The sequence below is a fragment of the Choloepus didactylus genome, chromosome 27, assembly GCF_015220235.1.
Source record: "Choloepus didactylus isolate mChoDid1 chromosome 27, mChoDid1.pri, whole genome shotgun sequence".
NCBI classification, from domain to species: Eukaryota; Metazoa; Chordata; class Mammalia; order Pilosa; family Megalonychidae; genus Choloepus; species Choloepus didactylus.
The window spans coordinates 567,742-583,122 of NC_051333.1; the positions used below are offsets into that span (position 1 = coordinate 567,742).

At 43.9% G+C, this 15,381-nt stretch overlaps 1 protein-coding gene across 1 annotated transcript in view; it reads left to right on the forward strand.

Annotated features, from left to right (window-relative positions):
* LOC119521002 (zinc finger protein interacting with ribonucleoprotein K-like) overlaps positions 1-15,381 on the forward strand; it is a 57,107-nt gene that overhangs the window by 36,390 nt on the left and 5,336 nt on the right. The window contains exon 3 of the mRNA XM_037818930.1: positions 14,467-14,505. Coding sequence (XP_037674858.1) covers positions 14,467-14,505 — 39 coding nt within the window. The remainder of the gene's footprint in view (positions 1-14,466; positions 14,506-15,381) is intronic.

Consider the following 15,381-nt stretch of genomic DNA (forward strand, 5'->3'; position numbering starts at 1 on the left):
TCTAGAAACGGATGGTCGGAAGGTGATAGCATTGCAACATTCTAAATGTGATTCATCCCACTAATGGAATGCTAGTGAGGGGTGGAATAGGAAGATTTAGGCTATATATATCTTTTCACAATTGAAAAAAAAAAATTAAGACAGTCTAAATAGATGACAGTTAAATGCCAAGGATGATCCTGGATGGGATCTGAGGTCGGAGGAGAGGAGGCTCAAAGGGTCATAGATGGGACAGAAAAAAGAAAAAAAAAAGAAAAGAAAAGGAAATATAGAATGTAAGCTTTATATCAATGTTGAATTTCTTGAACTTCTTAGCTGCGTTTAATGAGATTGCATAAAATAATGTTCTTGTCCATGGGAAAGATATATGTGAATTATATTGTTTGTTCAAAGATATGTGCAGCTTGCTCTCATACGTTCAGAGGACAGAGCAATAGATGATGGGTGTTAGGGAGGGAGGGAGGGAAAGAGAGAGACAGTGGTGTGACAGGATCTTAAAGGTGGTGGATCGGAGGATGGGGGAGGGGGGTCGGGGTATGCTGGAGTTCTGTGTGTGGGGTTTGTACTGCTTTTGCAACTGTTCCTGTAAGATTGAACTTATTTCAAAATAAAATTTATTATATATATATAAAAAAAGATTCATCAGTGATGCTTGTATGAGTAGTTCATTTTTATTGCCGCATGGCATTCTGTTCTTTGGATATACTGCTATTTTTTTTGTCCAGTCATATGTCTGTAGACATTTGGGTTATTTCCAGCTTTTATTTGTTGCATATAAAGCTGTTAGGAACATTTGCCTACCATTTATATGGATATATGTTTCATTTCTCTTGTTTTAATAACTCAAAGTATCATTCTTGAGTCACAGGGTAGGTGAATATTTAACTTTCTAAAAATCTGCTAATATGTGATCAAACTTATTGTTCCCTTTCACAGTTAATAACAATTCCAGTTCTATGTCTTTGCCAATACTTGGTATGGTCAATCTTTTAAATTTTATCTTTTAAATAAGTGTATAATGGTATATCACTGTTTTAAATTGCATTTCCCTAAAGATTCATTATGGTGAACATTTTTTTCATGTGCCTATATCCTCTATGGTAAAAGACTTGTTTATATTTCTTGCCTATTTACATTTAAAAAAAAAAAACTTTTTATTTTGAAATACTTTCAAACTTAGAGAAATAATACAACCCTCGTACAAAGAACTCCAGTATATCCCTGTCCCCCCAGATATCTAGATCCACCAATTTCAACATTTTATCAGATTTTCCATATCTTTTATCTGTGCATCCATCTGTCTTTTTATCAGCCATTTTCTGAATTCTTGAGTATGGGTTGTATGTATCATGCTTCTTGAACCCTTAGTACTGCCATGTACATTTCCCAAGAACAGGGATGTTCACTTGCATAACCACCTTAAGTGAAAACTTCATGTCTGAGAAATTTAACATTTATATTCCAATTTTTTCATAGGTTCAGATAGGTCCATTTGAACCTTTTCTCCTCTCTTATTAGATCCTATCCAGCATTCATATTGCCTTTAAGTGTCATTGCTTTTTTTTTTAATTGTGGAAAACACAACATAAGCGTTCCCATTTTAACTACTCCCAAGCATACCATTCAATGGAATTAATCATGTTCACGATGTTATAATTCCTTCGTTCTCCATTACTGAAACTTCCTCATCTCAAAACAGAAAATCTACACCCATTATACATTAACTCCCCATTCCCCCTGCCTCCAACCCCTGGCAACCTGTACTCTGATTTCTGTCTCCATGAGTTTGCATATTTTCCAAAACGCGTATTTTCCTTGTAGTAACCGTGGGGCTTAAATGTAACATTCTAAACCTAAAACAGTCTCGTTTGCTTTGATACCATCTTACCTTCAATAGTGTACACAAACTATGTTCCTATGCTCCTTTATCCCCCACTTTTATGTACTTCTGGTCAAAAATTACATGTTTCTACATTATGAGTCCAAAACGAGTGATTTATCATTACATTTTATGCATTTGCCTTTTAGATCTTATAAGAGGTAAAAAGAGGATTTCAAACCAAAAATAAAACAGTACTGGCATTTGTATTTACCCATGTCATTACCCTTACCAGGGATCTTTATTTCTTCATGTGGCTTTGATCTGTCATCTATTGTCCCTTCCCTACCAACCTGCAGAACTTTCCTTAGCGTGTCTTTTAGGGCCAGTCTGTTGGTGACAAACTCCCTTAACTTGTATTTATCTGGGAATGTCTTAATCTTTCCCACATATTTGAAAGACTGTTTTGCCAGCTATAGAATTTTTGGTTGGCAAGTTTTGGCTTCCAGCACTTTAAATAATATCCAACTGGCATCTTGCCTCCGTGGTTTCCAATAAGAAATTGGCCCTTATTCTTACTGATGCCCCCTTGTATGTAGTACGTTGCTTTTCTCTTACAGCTTTCAGAATTCTCTTCTTTGGCTTTTGAGAGGGTGATTATAATGTGTTGTGGTGTGGGTCTATTTGGGTTTATCCTGTTTGGAGTTCATTGAGCATCTTGGATGTGTATACTCATGAATTTTGTTAACTTTGGTTAGTTTTCAACCATTATTTCTTTGAAAATTCTCTCTGCTCCTTTCTTCTCTTTGTGGGATTCCCACTGTGTGTATTGGTACTCTTGATAGTGTCCCACATGTTCTCTACACTCTTCACTTTTCTTCATTCTTTCTTCTTTTTGTTCCTCATCCACAGGATGATTTTACTTGCCTTTCAAGTTTGCCGATTCTTTTGCCAGCACCAATCTGCTGTTGAACCCTTCTAGGCAAATTTTTATCTGTTACTATGATCTTCAGCTCTGTTTGGTTCCTTTTCATAATTTCTGTCTCTCTTTGGTGTTCTGTTTTTTGTTCATCTGTCATTTTTCTGATTTCCTTTAGTTATTTGTTCATGTTTTTCTTTACCTCTTTGAGCATATTTAGGACCATTTTTTAAAAGTCTTTTTTTGGTATGTTCCAGGTCTAGTCCTCCTCATTGATAGTTTCCAATGTTTTAATATTGTCCTTTGCCTGGGCCATCTCTTCCTGCTTCTTGGTATATTTTGTAATCTTTTGTTGAAAGCTGGACATTTTGACATTTTAATGTGTTATCACTGGAATTCAGGCTCTTAGGCATCTGTTCCTTAAGCTTGAACCCAGCTAAAGTTATGACAGTTTTTCTTGAATGTCAGGAGCCAAAGGAAAAAAAAAGGAAAAACAAAAAATAAAACACCTTTCCCAATCTTTTGGGAATGCTTTCCTTAACAGTTTATCCATATAGTGAGTTTAGAGAATAGCTCAAGGCCAAAGTCTAGGGCCTCCGTGATCCTTTCTGCTCTTGTCCTGGGTGTGCACATGTGGCCCTGGGAGTCCCCTCTTCCCTAGGGAGGTTTCCTCCAAGTCCTGGGCACTATACTGTAAGTCTTACTGCCAGGAATTCCTTGCTCCAGGCAGCCACGATTGTCTGCTCTCTCCACAGCTCTGTGAGCTCCTTCTACATGCAGGGCAAGTTCTGGGGTGGTGAGTATGTGACGAGTGCCTGGTCCAGTCCCTCAGGCTTCCCCAGAGCTGCTGGGCCAGACAGCCGTCCTCCCCCAACATGCACGAGGGCTACTCTGTCCCCTCTGGAATCGGGACCAGGGATCTGCCTTGGAGTGTGAGGGGAAGGGCTGGCCTCAGCGCACCACAAGATCCTCCTGCTTTTAATTTGCCTTTTTCCTGATTCTGTGCTCGCTGTTACTGCAGAACTTTCATTGTTTTCTGGGGCTTTGAGAAAGAGGCTTCTGCCAGTTACTGCTGGTTGTTTAAAGCTTTTGTGGAGGACAGGGTGCTGACGCGTCTTATTCCACCATCTTGACTGGGGTGGGCCCTGTCTGCTTCCTTTTCTTAAATGAACTTTGATTATTTCCTTTTTCATTAAAAAATAACAACAGTGAAACAACAAAGACACATGTCATACTTGCACTCATTTTTCAATGATATGAGTGAATGCTGTATGGAATAATTGCTTTTGAATTATGGAAGACATCTATTTTTTCCTCATTTTTTTGTGCTATGCACAATGCAATGCTCACGTAAAAATATGCTTTTAAGTTTAATCTGCATTAACATGTTGGCCATCTCTTAAGTCTAGACATTGAATAATACAATAAATCAAGCCCTGCTTTGTAGTGTTTGCTTCTTCCCTGCTTTAGATACTCCCAGCCTGCTCAGTGTCAGACTGCTAACTGATGGCAGTGTACGTGGAGATGGGAAGAGGTGCCAGTGGCACAGCATTATATTTTATTTCCACCATACTAATACGTATCTACAATTAATCTTACAATTATAGATAATAAAGGAGTAAAATGATTAGAAAGTGACGAGATTTGAATATTTTTAAACAGCTTAATTGAGGTATAATTGATTTAAAATAGTCTATATATACTTAAAATATAATTTTGATGTTTTGATACATGCTTGCAGCTCTGAAACCAAAAATTTTCCTCCTGCCCCTTCTAATTCATCCTTCTCAACATATAAAATTGCCAATACAAGGACATATTCTGCCTTTGTAATGGGGAATGGGTATGTTCAAATATATCCAGAAATGGAAAAAAAAGAAAAAACTGTTATAAAACACCATGAACCCTTCCCAATCTTCTATTGTCATTTATCATTTCATCTTCATTGTTGTTTCATCTATCCCCACACATCTAGTGGATTTTATTTATAATCCCAGACATTGTGTCATTTAATGCATACACATGAACTTGTAAAATATATCTTTTATGACTAATAACTTTATTGCACAATATTTAAATATTTAAAAGTATATGTGTTACCAGCATTAAATTATATTAATTGTGTTTGTTCTTTAAGGAAGATTGATTGCAGTCAGGATCCAGGATGTATCCTTATGGCTTTTAGTAGGTGTGCCTTGTAAGTCTTAACCTTTAGCCTTAAAGGTTGTTTCCTATAACTTCTTTTTTATTCTTATTAATGTTACTAAGCCGTTTGTCCATTAGAATTTCCTACCTTCTAGATTTGGCTATTGAATCTTTCTGGAACTGTTGAACTGTCCCCATCCCCCCCTCCTCCTATTTCCTGTACCCTAGAGTTGGATGAGGTGGGTAAATTGAGGCCTGTCCTGGTTGAGACAGGTGTGTGATGCTGACACGTGAGAAGAGACAGGTGTTGGTAGTGACTGATTTGGAAACCTACACCATGACTTTTTTTAGCACCTCATGGGACAGCCTGGAAATAAGCATTACAGATACCATCTGGGTCAGGTGGACAGTGTGACCCTGCAGCACAGCCTAGAGACATGCAGACACGTACCTGTGTGACAGATGTGTGATGTACACCTCAGCACAAACCCAGGACCCCCCACATAACCCCTAGGGACACAGGTGACAGGAGTGGGATGCAGACGTCTCTCAACACAGCCTGGACACACGCATGCACACAACCCCAAGAGAGAAGATGTGACATGAAACACACAAAGTCCGCCAGAGATCTTTGAGACCAGAGATAGTGACATGCCACAGCAGGTGTGGTGACAGAAGTGCTGCAGGAGGCGTGTGGGACGGGCCTGAGTTAGGCACCGAAGCCTGGTGGTTCCCCCAGACCTGGCTGCATGAGGAGGCACAGCCTGGCTGGGAGAGACACCCCTCCCGCGTCCTGGCACCGTCGGGGATCGGAACAGGGAGGCGGTGCACACGGGGGACTGGTCTACGCTGGGCAGGAGCATGCATTTCACCCAGCTTTATGGCAGGGCCAGGCCACGTCCCGCGTTTCCAGAGGCGTTGGTATGGGGAGATGTGGGGGTGTCAGTCTCGGTCTGCATTCTCCCCGGACGGTGGGGAGGCGCGGTGCGAGCCCAGGTCTCTGCTAAAGCGGGGTGGGGGAGGCTGCGGGAGAGGGACGTGGACGGGTCACGGTGGCTCGTCGGCCGCGGGGGTGTGACGGGTGACAGCCGCGTGCGGGGCCGCGGGGCCGAGAGTGAGACCGCCCAGGGGACCCGGCTGCCTGTGGGGCCCGGCTCGGCGAGGGGCCGGGGTCCCGCCCGGGTCCCGCTGCGCCCCTGGCCCGGCCTCCCCGGACCCCGCGGCACCGGGCGCGGCCTCAGCCTCCCGACGCGGCCGCCGCTCGCACCTGCCGCAGGCCGGGGTCGGCGTTTCGTCGCGTCCGGGCCTCCCCGGGTCTGGTCTGGAGTCGGGCTAATGGCCCGGAGGACCCCGGCGGCAGAGGAGCTTCCAGGCCCCGCGCCCCGCGGAGACGGTGACGAACCCGCAGGACCTGGCAGGAGCGTCCCCGGGGCTCCAGAGGGCAGCGAGAGGATTGCGGCCACAGGGTGGGGAGTCGGGAAGGCACCTGGGAGGTGACAGGCTCGGGCACCCTGGCTGGTCCCCACGTGCCCTCTCTCACTTGTACATGTGTTACCAGAGCAAAATTTCAGGAAGAGGGAGGGAGGAAAATCTAAAGGACTCTACAACATACCGTGGACTAGTAGAGTTACAAAAATGTTCTTTTATCAGTTGCAACAAATGTACCACACTAATGCAAGGTGTTGGAGTGTGGTGTATGGGAACTCTATTTTATGTGTGATTTTTCCGTGAACCTACAACTTCCCTAATTGGTAAAAAAAAAAAAAAAAAAAAAAAAGAATGAAAAGAAAGTAAAACAGTAAGAAGATAGAATTTCAAGTGATTAGGGAAGATGAGGCAATTGAGTTGAGACCAGAATGATGAGGAAGCAGCCATGTGAATATAACATTAACAGTGTTGAAATTAACAGCTAACCGAGTATTTTTGAGGTGCTGGGCAATGTTCTAAGCCTTTTATATGCAGTAACTAATTAAAACTTCATAATATCTCTGTGAGAGAGGTGCTATAATTATCACCAGTTTTCAAAATGGAAAACAGCGTAGTGCAGTTTTTCTCCAAGTAATTTGTCCAAAGCCAGTATATGTGGAACTGGGAATTAAACCCAGATAACGTGACTCCAGAACCTACGCTCTTAACCACAGTGGAGTGGATAGAGTGGGAAAGTGTTATGGAAGGTGGTTAAAAAGAAACTTGATTTAAAGAAAGAATACACTTAAGTCATTTTGTAATAATTCTTTACTTAAAACACACAAACACGCACCTTTGAGCTCCTTAGAGGTATAGAGTGTGTCTTATTTATTGCCCACAGCAAATGCTCAAGAAATGGTTAAGTGATATGATTGATGGTGAAACATGATTCTCCCATCAGTAACGTAATAACATCACAATCTCAGTCCAATCTTTTATCAAAAGAAGGTAGAATGATCCTATTCCTTTCTGGAAATTTTCTCTATTATAATTATAAAACCTGACTTTCATTTCCTACTTCAGTGTCATTATGAAGGCACTTTAACTCAAGAATCGTAACACATAAGCCTATTTATGTTCATGCTCTTTAAATGCTAAAGCACAGGTATTTGGATGAATCCTCACATAAAAAGAGGGTCTAAAGCTATGTAAATTTAAGGCAAACAAGATCTGAGAATTATAGAACTGCTTCATCTTTGTGGCACCATTTGAATTGCTTGGGAAGGCGAAGGGAGGAGAGAGAATGAGATAAACCAAGTTACTGCCATTATTCCAGAACTGTCTGTACACACTTGGTCATGTGTATGATCCTTTTAATATGCTGTTGGACTCGGCTTGCTGGTATTTTGTTGAGGATTTTTGCATCTATTGTCATAGGGATATTGATTTATAGTTTTCTTTTCTTGTGCTGTCTTTATCTGACTTTGGTATCAGAACAAGTTAAGAAATACTGCCACCTCTTCAATTTTGGGGATGAGTTTGAGAAGGCTTATTGTTAATTTTTCTTCAAATGTTTGATAGAATTCACCAATGAAGCCATATGGTCCTGGACGATTCTTTGTTAGGAGGTTTTTGACCACTAATTCTGTTTCTTTACTTGTTGTAGGCCTGTTGAAATTTTCTATTTCTTCTCAAGTAAGTTTTGATAATTTGTGTATTTATAGAAGTTTTTCCATTTCATCTAGATTATCTAATTTGTTGGGGTACAGTTGTTCAAACTAGTCTATGATCCTTTTCATTTCTGTAAAGTCATCTTTTCTGATTTTAGTTATTTGCATCTTTTCTCTTTTTATCTTTGTCGGTCTAACTCATGGTTTGTCAACTTCATTGATCTTTTCAATAAATCAACTTACAGATTTATTGATTCTCTCAGTTGTTTTTCTATTGATTACATTTGTCTCCACTCTTATCTGAATTATTTCCTTCCTTCTGCTAATTTGAGTTTAGTTTGCTCTTCTTTTTCTAGTTTCTCACATGTGAAGTTAGATATTGATTAGAGATCTTTCTCCTTTTTTAATATAGTCATTACCAGCTGTAAATTTCCCACTGAGCATTGTCTTCTTTGCATTCCATAAGTTTTGGTATTTGTGTTGTCATTTTCATTCACCTCAAGGTATTTTCTAATGTGCCTTGTGATTTCTGCTTCAAACCATTGGTTGCTTAAGAGTTTTGTTTAATTTCCACATATTTGTGAATTTTGCAGTTTTCCTTCTGTTACTGATTTCTAGCTTCATTCCATTGTGGTCAGAGAAGATACTAGATGTGATTTTTAGTTTGTTGAGGCTTATTTTATAACCTAACATATGCTCTGCTGGACAATGATCCAGGTCACTTGAGAAGGATGTGTATTCTGCTATTGTTGGGTGGAGTATACTATACATGACTGCCAAAACTAGTTGGTTTATAGTGTTGTAGAAATCCCCTATTTCCTTATTTGTCTTCTGCTAGATGTTCTATCCAATATTAAAAGTGGTGTATTGGAGTCTCTACTAATATTGTAGAGCTGTCCGTTTCTCCCTTTAATTAATTGCTTCATGTATTTTAGGCCTCTGTTATTAGAAGCATATATGTTTATAATTGTTAAATATTCTTGATTAATTGGCACTTTTATCAATATATAATGCCCTTCCTTGTCTCATAGCATTTTTTTGACTTAAAGTCTATTTTGGCTGATATTCGTATAACCACCACAGTTTTCTTTTGGCTACTATTTGAATGAAATAATATTTTCCATCCTTTCACTTTCAGCCCATTTGTGTCTTTGGATCTAAGCTGAGTGTCCTGTGAACGGTACATAGTTGGGTAGTGCTTCTTTATCCATTCTGCCAATCTTTGCCTCTTGGAGAGTTTAATCCATTTACATTTAAAGTAATTACTAGCAAGGCAAGACTACTTCTGCCACTTTGCTAATGTTTTATGTATGTCTTATTCCCTTTTTTCCCTCCTTTCCTTCACTGCTATTGTTGATTAAAAATGGTATGCTCAAATAACCAATTCCTGAAAGACTGGGTCTTGAAAGAGAGAAAGAGTTTATTGCTAGATGTGAAGCAGAAGATCAGATGGCCTATCAGCCTAAAAATCTCGCTCTCCAATCTGCAGTAATTCTGTCAGTTTTATAACATCAAAAGATGGGCAGGTTTCAGGATAGTGAGCACAGTGGCTCGAGATGATGCGGTTAGAGATGATCTCGTTGTTGAGCAAGCACAGACTGATGACACGCTTGGTCACAGAGGGTGTGTGAGAAAATGGTGTCATGATGGGCATGACTTTGGTATTATAATGAGGGATAAATCACTTACAGGTTAAAGTTTAAGCTACTGTGCATATCAGGTGGGCCAATTTTGGTTAGATCCACCTCTATCTAGCAAGATAGTTTTGGAATTGGAGTGGGTTAGTCTTGGTCTGACTCAAGGCCTTTCATTAATAAACATTAGGGGCTGTCTTTAGTAATCATAAGACTCTAAAGTTGAAACACAGGATAAAGGGGTACATCCCCATGGTCATGGCAACCCAGTATGGGAAGTGGTGGTATCCTGGGAATCCATGTCCACCCTTCTCCCTGTCACTTAGCCTGGGGACCCAGGGGTCACCCCAGCCCTAGGATCATAAAGTCCTGGATTTAAGTGGAAGGGTTCTCATTTCTGGCAACTAATGGAATGATTTATGGAAGGGAGATGCAGGCATGAGAACTGACATATGCAAATACTTCTGGTGAGCCCGAGCTGAGGGTGTTCAGGGAATTTCAGGTCTCCATTATGCCTACTGGTATTGGAGAGCAGGGAGCAGGCTTCAGCCCTGGAATAGTAGCCCAGGGAGCTAGCCCTGTATTATGAAGGTTGTGGGAGCCATGGAGGGTTTGGAGCAGAGGAAGGAACGATCTCCTCAGATCTTAACAGTCTAGCTCTGGTTGCAGAATGGAGAATGGACTGTGGGGGTGAGGAAAGAGGCAAGGAGGCCCCTGCAACAGTCCAGATGAGTGTGGACAGTGGCTGGACCATAGTGATGGCTGCAGATATGGGAGATGTGGTTGGATTCCGAATCTATTTTTCAAGTAGGACTGATTGGATCTTCTGATATGGATGGTGAGAGAGAAGGGGAGGAGTCAGGACAACCTCATGGATTTGTCCTTAGCAGATACAAGGATGGAAGTCAACTAAGATGGGGAAGTTGGTGGTAAGAGTAGTTTTCACAGGTGATCCCAGGAGTTAGGTTTTGGCTGTGTTGAGTCAGAGACATTCCAAAGACCCCTAGGTCCAAAGACCTCTAGTGGAGTGAAGAGCTGGGCATGGAGATTTGGGGTTCAGGGGAGGGGTTTAGTTGGAGACACACAAGGTGGCAGACAGGGTGTGGACCCTGGAGGAGCTATGGGCCAGATATAGAGAAGGAATATTCATGTCCGGGTGGCAGTGTCATTAGGGAACAGGGAGAGGCCAGGACCAAGGACTGGGTCTCTAAATTGGGCAGCTGGTTGGGAGAGGTGGGCATGAAAAGGACAAAAGAGGAAAGTAGCATCCATGCGGGAAAGGGACAGGAAGGCCCACCAGGAGGCAAAGTGTTCCTTGGAAAGAGTGGACGTCAGATGGAGGCCCTTATCAGTGGTAGGGCTGGGATGATGTGCGGTCAGCTGGGGCTTATTCATCCATTTATGGGCTGAAGGTGACTCTTGGTGGGGCCTGGGTGTGTTTTGATCAGGGGAAATTTTCCCGTTTCTTAGGAGGACACAGTCATATTGAATTAAGGGCCCACCGTTCTCCACTATGACTTCATTTTAATGAATTTATCTGTTTCCAAATAAAGTCACATTCTGAGGTCCTGGGTGTTAGGACTTCAATGTAGCATTTTGGGGACATAATTCAGTGAATAATAGATCTCATCCTCTGGGATAGTGGGCACCTGTTCTGTGCTGGTTTCAATGTATTACGCCCCCCAGAAAAAGCCATATTCTTTGATGCAATCTTTTGGGGCAGACATATTAGTGGGAATTAAGTTGGAACATTTGGATTAGGTTGTTTGTATGGAAATGTGCCCCACCCAACTGTAGGTGATGACTCTGATGAGATATTTCCATGGAGGCATGGCCCCACCATTCGGGGTGGGCCTTGATCGGTGGAGCCATATAAATGAGCTGGCAAACAGAAGGAACTCAGTGCAGCTGTGAGTGACATTTTGAAGAGGAGCTACAGCCAAGAGGGACACTTTGAAGAATGCACTGGAACTGAGAGAGGAACTGCAGTTTACAGAGACATTGTGGAGACAGCCTTTGAAAGCAGACTTTTGCTCCAGAGAAGCTAAGAGAGGACAAACGCCCCAAGAGCAAACTGAGAGTGACATTTTGAAGAGGAGCTGTGGCCTAGAGAGGAACGTCCTGGGAGAAAGCCATTTTTTTTTTTTTTAACTTCATTTTATTGAGATATATTCACATACCACGCAGTCATACAAAACAAATCGTACTTTCGATTGTTTACAGTACCATTAAAGAGTGGTACATTCATCACCCAAATCAATCCCTGACACCTTCATTAGCACACACACAAAAATAACAAGAATAATAATTAGAGTGAAAAAGAGCAATTGAAGTAAAAAAGAACACTGGGTACCTTTGTCTGTTTGTTTCCTTCCCCTATTTTTCTACTCATCCATCCATAAACTAGACAAAGTGGAGTGTGGTCCTTATGGCTTTCCCAATCCCATTGTCACCCCTTATAAGCTACATTTTTATACAACTGTCTTCGAGATTCATGGGTTCTGGGTTGTAGTTTGATAGTTTCAGGTATCCACCACCAGCTACCCCAATTCTTTAGAACCTAAAAAGGGTTGTCTAAAGTGTGCATAAGAGTGCCCACCAGAGTGACCTCTCGGCTCCTTTTGGAATCTCTCTGCCACTGAAGCTTATTTCATTTCCTTTCACATCCCCCTTTTTGTCAAGAAGATGTTGGGAGAAAGCCATTTTGAAACCAGAACTTGGAGCAGATGCCAGCCACGTGCCTTCCCAGGTAACAGAGGTTTTCCGGACTCCATCCTTCATCCTCCAGTGAAGGTACCCAATTGTTAATGCATTACCTTGGACACTTTATGGCCTTAAGACTGTAACTTTGTAACCAAATAAATCCCCTTTATAAAAGCTGATCCACTTCTGGTGTTTTGCATTCTGGCAGCATTAGCAAACTGGAACATGTTCTAACCCAGCTCAGCCCCAAGACTGAAGAACACGCCAGGCATGGAGTTAGACATGAGTTTAATGGGACTTACAGACAGGAGAGAAGGTTCCATGGTGGTGGCTGTCCTGGAAAAATGGAAGTTAGCATTCTGCAAAGAGTAGGTGGGAGGGGTTGCCAGGGGGTGGTTTATAAGGGTTAGGACACACATTCCGTAGGGTATGAAAACAGAGTTTCAGCAGGGTCTTGTGACACCGGGGTGTGGAGATTTGTTATCGACAGTGATCAGGGGAGGGGAGTTTTAATGCTTTGTTTATGATACCATTTATTCATTCTTTCCCCTCCTGGGGATGTCTGATGACATTTAACATGTCCCTCAAGTAGACAGCTGCGTGAAATAACTCACTTTCACTATGGAGGGGACGGAGCTGGGCCTTGGGTCCCCACCAAAAGAGCATTTAAGTTTGCACTTCATTTGAGATAAAGGTCTGACCCCTACGAGAAATTGATTGTATCTCGGGCTATAGCATAAGAAATGTTTGTCATTGAGTTGGACACAATCACTGGCTATACAGGCAGGAGGGACATTTTCTTTGGGAATCAGAGCAGAGTTGCCTCCTTGTCTACCTGCTCATCCCCTCACGTCCCTGTCTGGAGACTTTTTACTAACCAAACAAACTGAAATTCACAAAATTGACGCTATTGCTTTGGGCTACACGTATTTGAAGGGTAAGAAGATGTTTTAGGTTTTAGCTAGTGGGAATATTTTGCCTCTGAATGACGCTATGGAATGAAATGTCCATTTGAATTTGTAGCTTTTGGGAGCATCTGAAATAATAGTCTCAGCCTCTCAGCATGCCGAGTTTCATGGAGTCTGAAATCATGTCTCAACATTTAAGTGATCAGTTGCAGACAACACTCCACAGTAATCTGCCGGCGGCTCCTTAAAGAAGGACCAAAGCCCCTCCCCTGCTCTTGGAGACGGGGGAGACCACTTCTTGGCCCTCCCCCGCAGCCCCCTTGGCCTTTGTTTCCCAAGGCTGGGTCCAGGAAGCCCTTCTCTTCCCGGGAAGTTGTGCGAACTACATTACCCAGAAACGCCTGCGCGTGGGGCAGCGGCAAACAGCCAATGACAGCCCAGGAGGGGGGCGTTTCCGCGCGTTGGGCCGGGACTTCCGGCATCCTCCTGGCAGTCCTCTTACTGCTTTCCGCCTTCGGGTGCTGGGTCAGGTCCCAGGCGGCGGGGCCGAGGAGCTGAGAGGGGAGTTGCCCACTCAGCACAGAGGCAGGTCTCGAGTGGCCGCGCTGGGGCTGGGGACGCCGGTGCCCGAGCGCCCGCTCCGCCCGCAGCTGCGATGGCGGCGCCCCCGGCCCAGGTGAGCGGCGTCCCCGGGCCCGCACCCGCCTCTCCCGGCCTCCGAGCCCGGGGCCCCGCGGAGGGCGCCTCTCCCGCAGCCCAGGCCGCAGGTCCGGACGGCGGCGCCGGGTGGGGTCTTCGTTCCTCCCGGGCGCCGCGGTGAGCTGGGGGGTGTCAGGCGGAGGGGCCGCTGAGCCCGGAGCTCCCGGGAAACCGGGGTCTGCCTGTCTGCTGGGGACCGGCTGTCGGGAGTCGCCCCTGGAGTGTTAGGCTGAGGATTTGTACCTTCATTCTCAGGGCCTTGGGAGCTATAGAAGGTTGTGAACGGAAGAGGGACACGTCGTGAGCTAGGCTTTCAGAAGTCTTGCAAAGTTCTCAGAGGACGGACAGACTGGAAGGGGCTGATGAAACGAGGCACAGAGAAGCCGAGTCCTGGTGTCAGGTCACACAGCCGTTCAGAGCCAGCATTGAGGACTGAAGCCCAGAGATGACCCAGTGATCCCGAAGTCACCCAGCTCCAAGGTTGGGCAGGGTTACAGGGAGCCCTCAGTTCACGGAGCCCTGTGATAGCCGCCTGCCTCTCATGACTTTCCTCTTCCCACAGGTTCCCATGATGGCAGAATCACTTATGGAGGCTACACAGGTGAGTGGAGGGTTTCCCAGAGCCTCATTGGTCCTAATGGTACCCATGTGGTCTCTGGGATTGTGGAATCCTGGCACTCTTCCCCTGCCACTCTTCCAGCCCTTAGGCCTGGGGACACCGACCAAACCCCAAGCCAGGGTCCTAAGTCAAGTTCAGGGTATATGGAAGGGTTGTATTCTGGCAGCCAAAGGATTGAGGTGTGGAAGACCATCCCTGGCAAGGGTACAGCATGTTCGAGTGCTTAGAGGTGAGGCTGAGCTGGGAGTGGGCAGGCAGGTCTCCTTCCTTTCTCCTGGGAACACAGAGGCCCTGAAAGGGCTCCCCGAGAAGTTGGACATCTATTCTGGAGGTGACGGGGCCCTGGGAGGTGTGGAGCAGAGGTGGGAGACCCTGCTCTCGTCACATCCCTGTGGCTGCAGCATAGAGAACAGTCTGCAGGTGTGAAGGAGGTGGTGGGAAAGGCAGATCGAGCCTCCTCAATAGCAGTGTGTGGTGATGGTGGCTGGGAGGTGATGGAAGTGGTTGGATTCTGGATCTGTTTTGTATGTGGTGAGGATGACCAGACTTGCTGATTCTGAGGGTGCAAAAGAGAAAGACAGAAGGTTGAATGACACCAAGGGTTTCTGTTTTTATCAGCTGGGAGGCTCCATCAATGAAGACGGAGAAGTCTGTAGAATTATTTTTGGTTGGGGATATCAAGAGTTTTGTTTTTAGCCATGTTAGGGGTCTGAGTTGTTAATAATGAAGTGGTATTTGGGAACCCTGTATATTATCCATGATTTTTCTGTAAACCCACAACTTCTCTAATTTAAAAAAAAAAAAAAAAAATCTGAGATGTTTCAGAGAACAATGAATGGAGGCATTGCATGGGCAGCT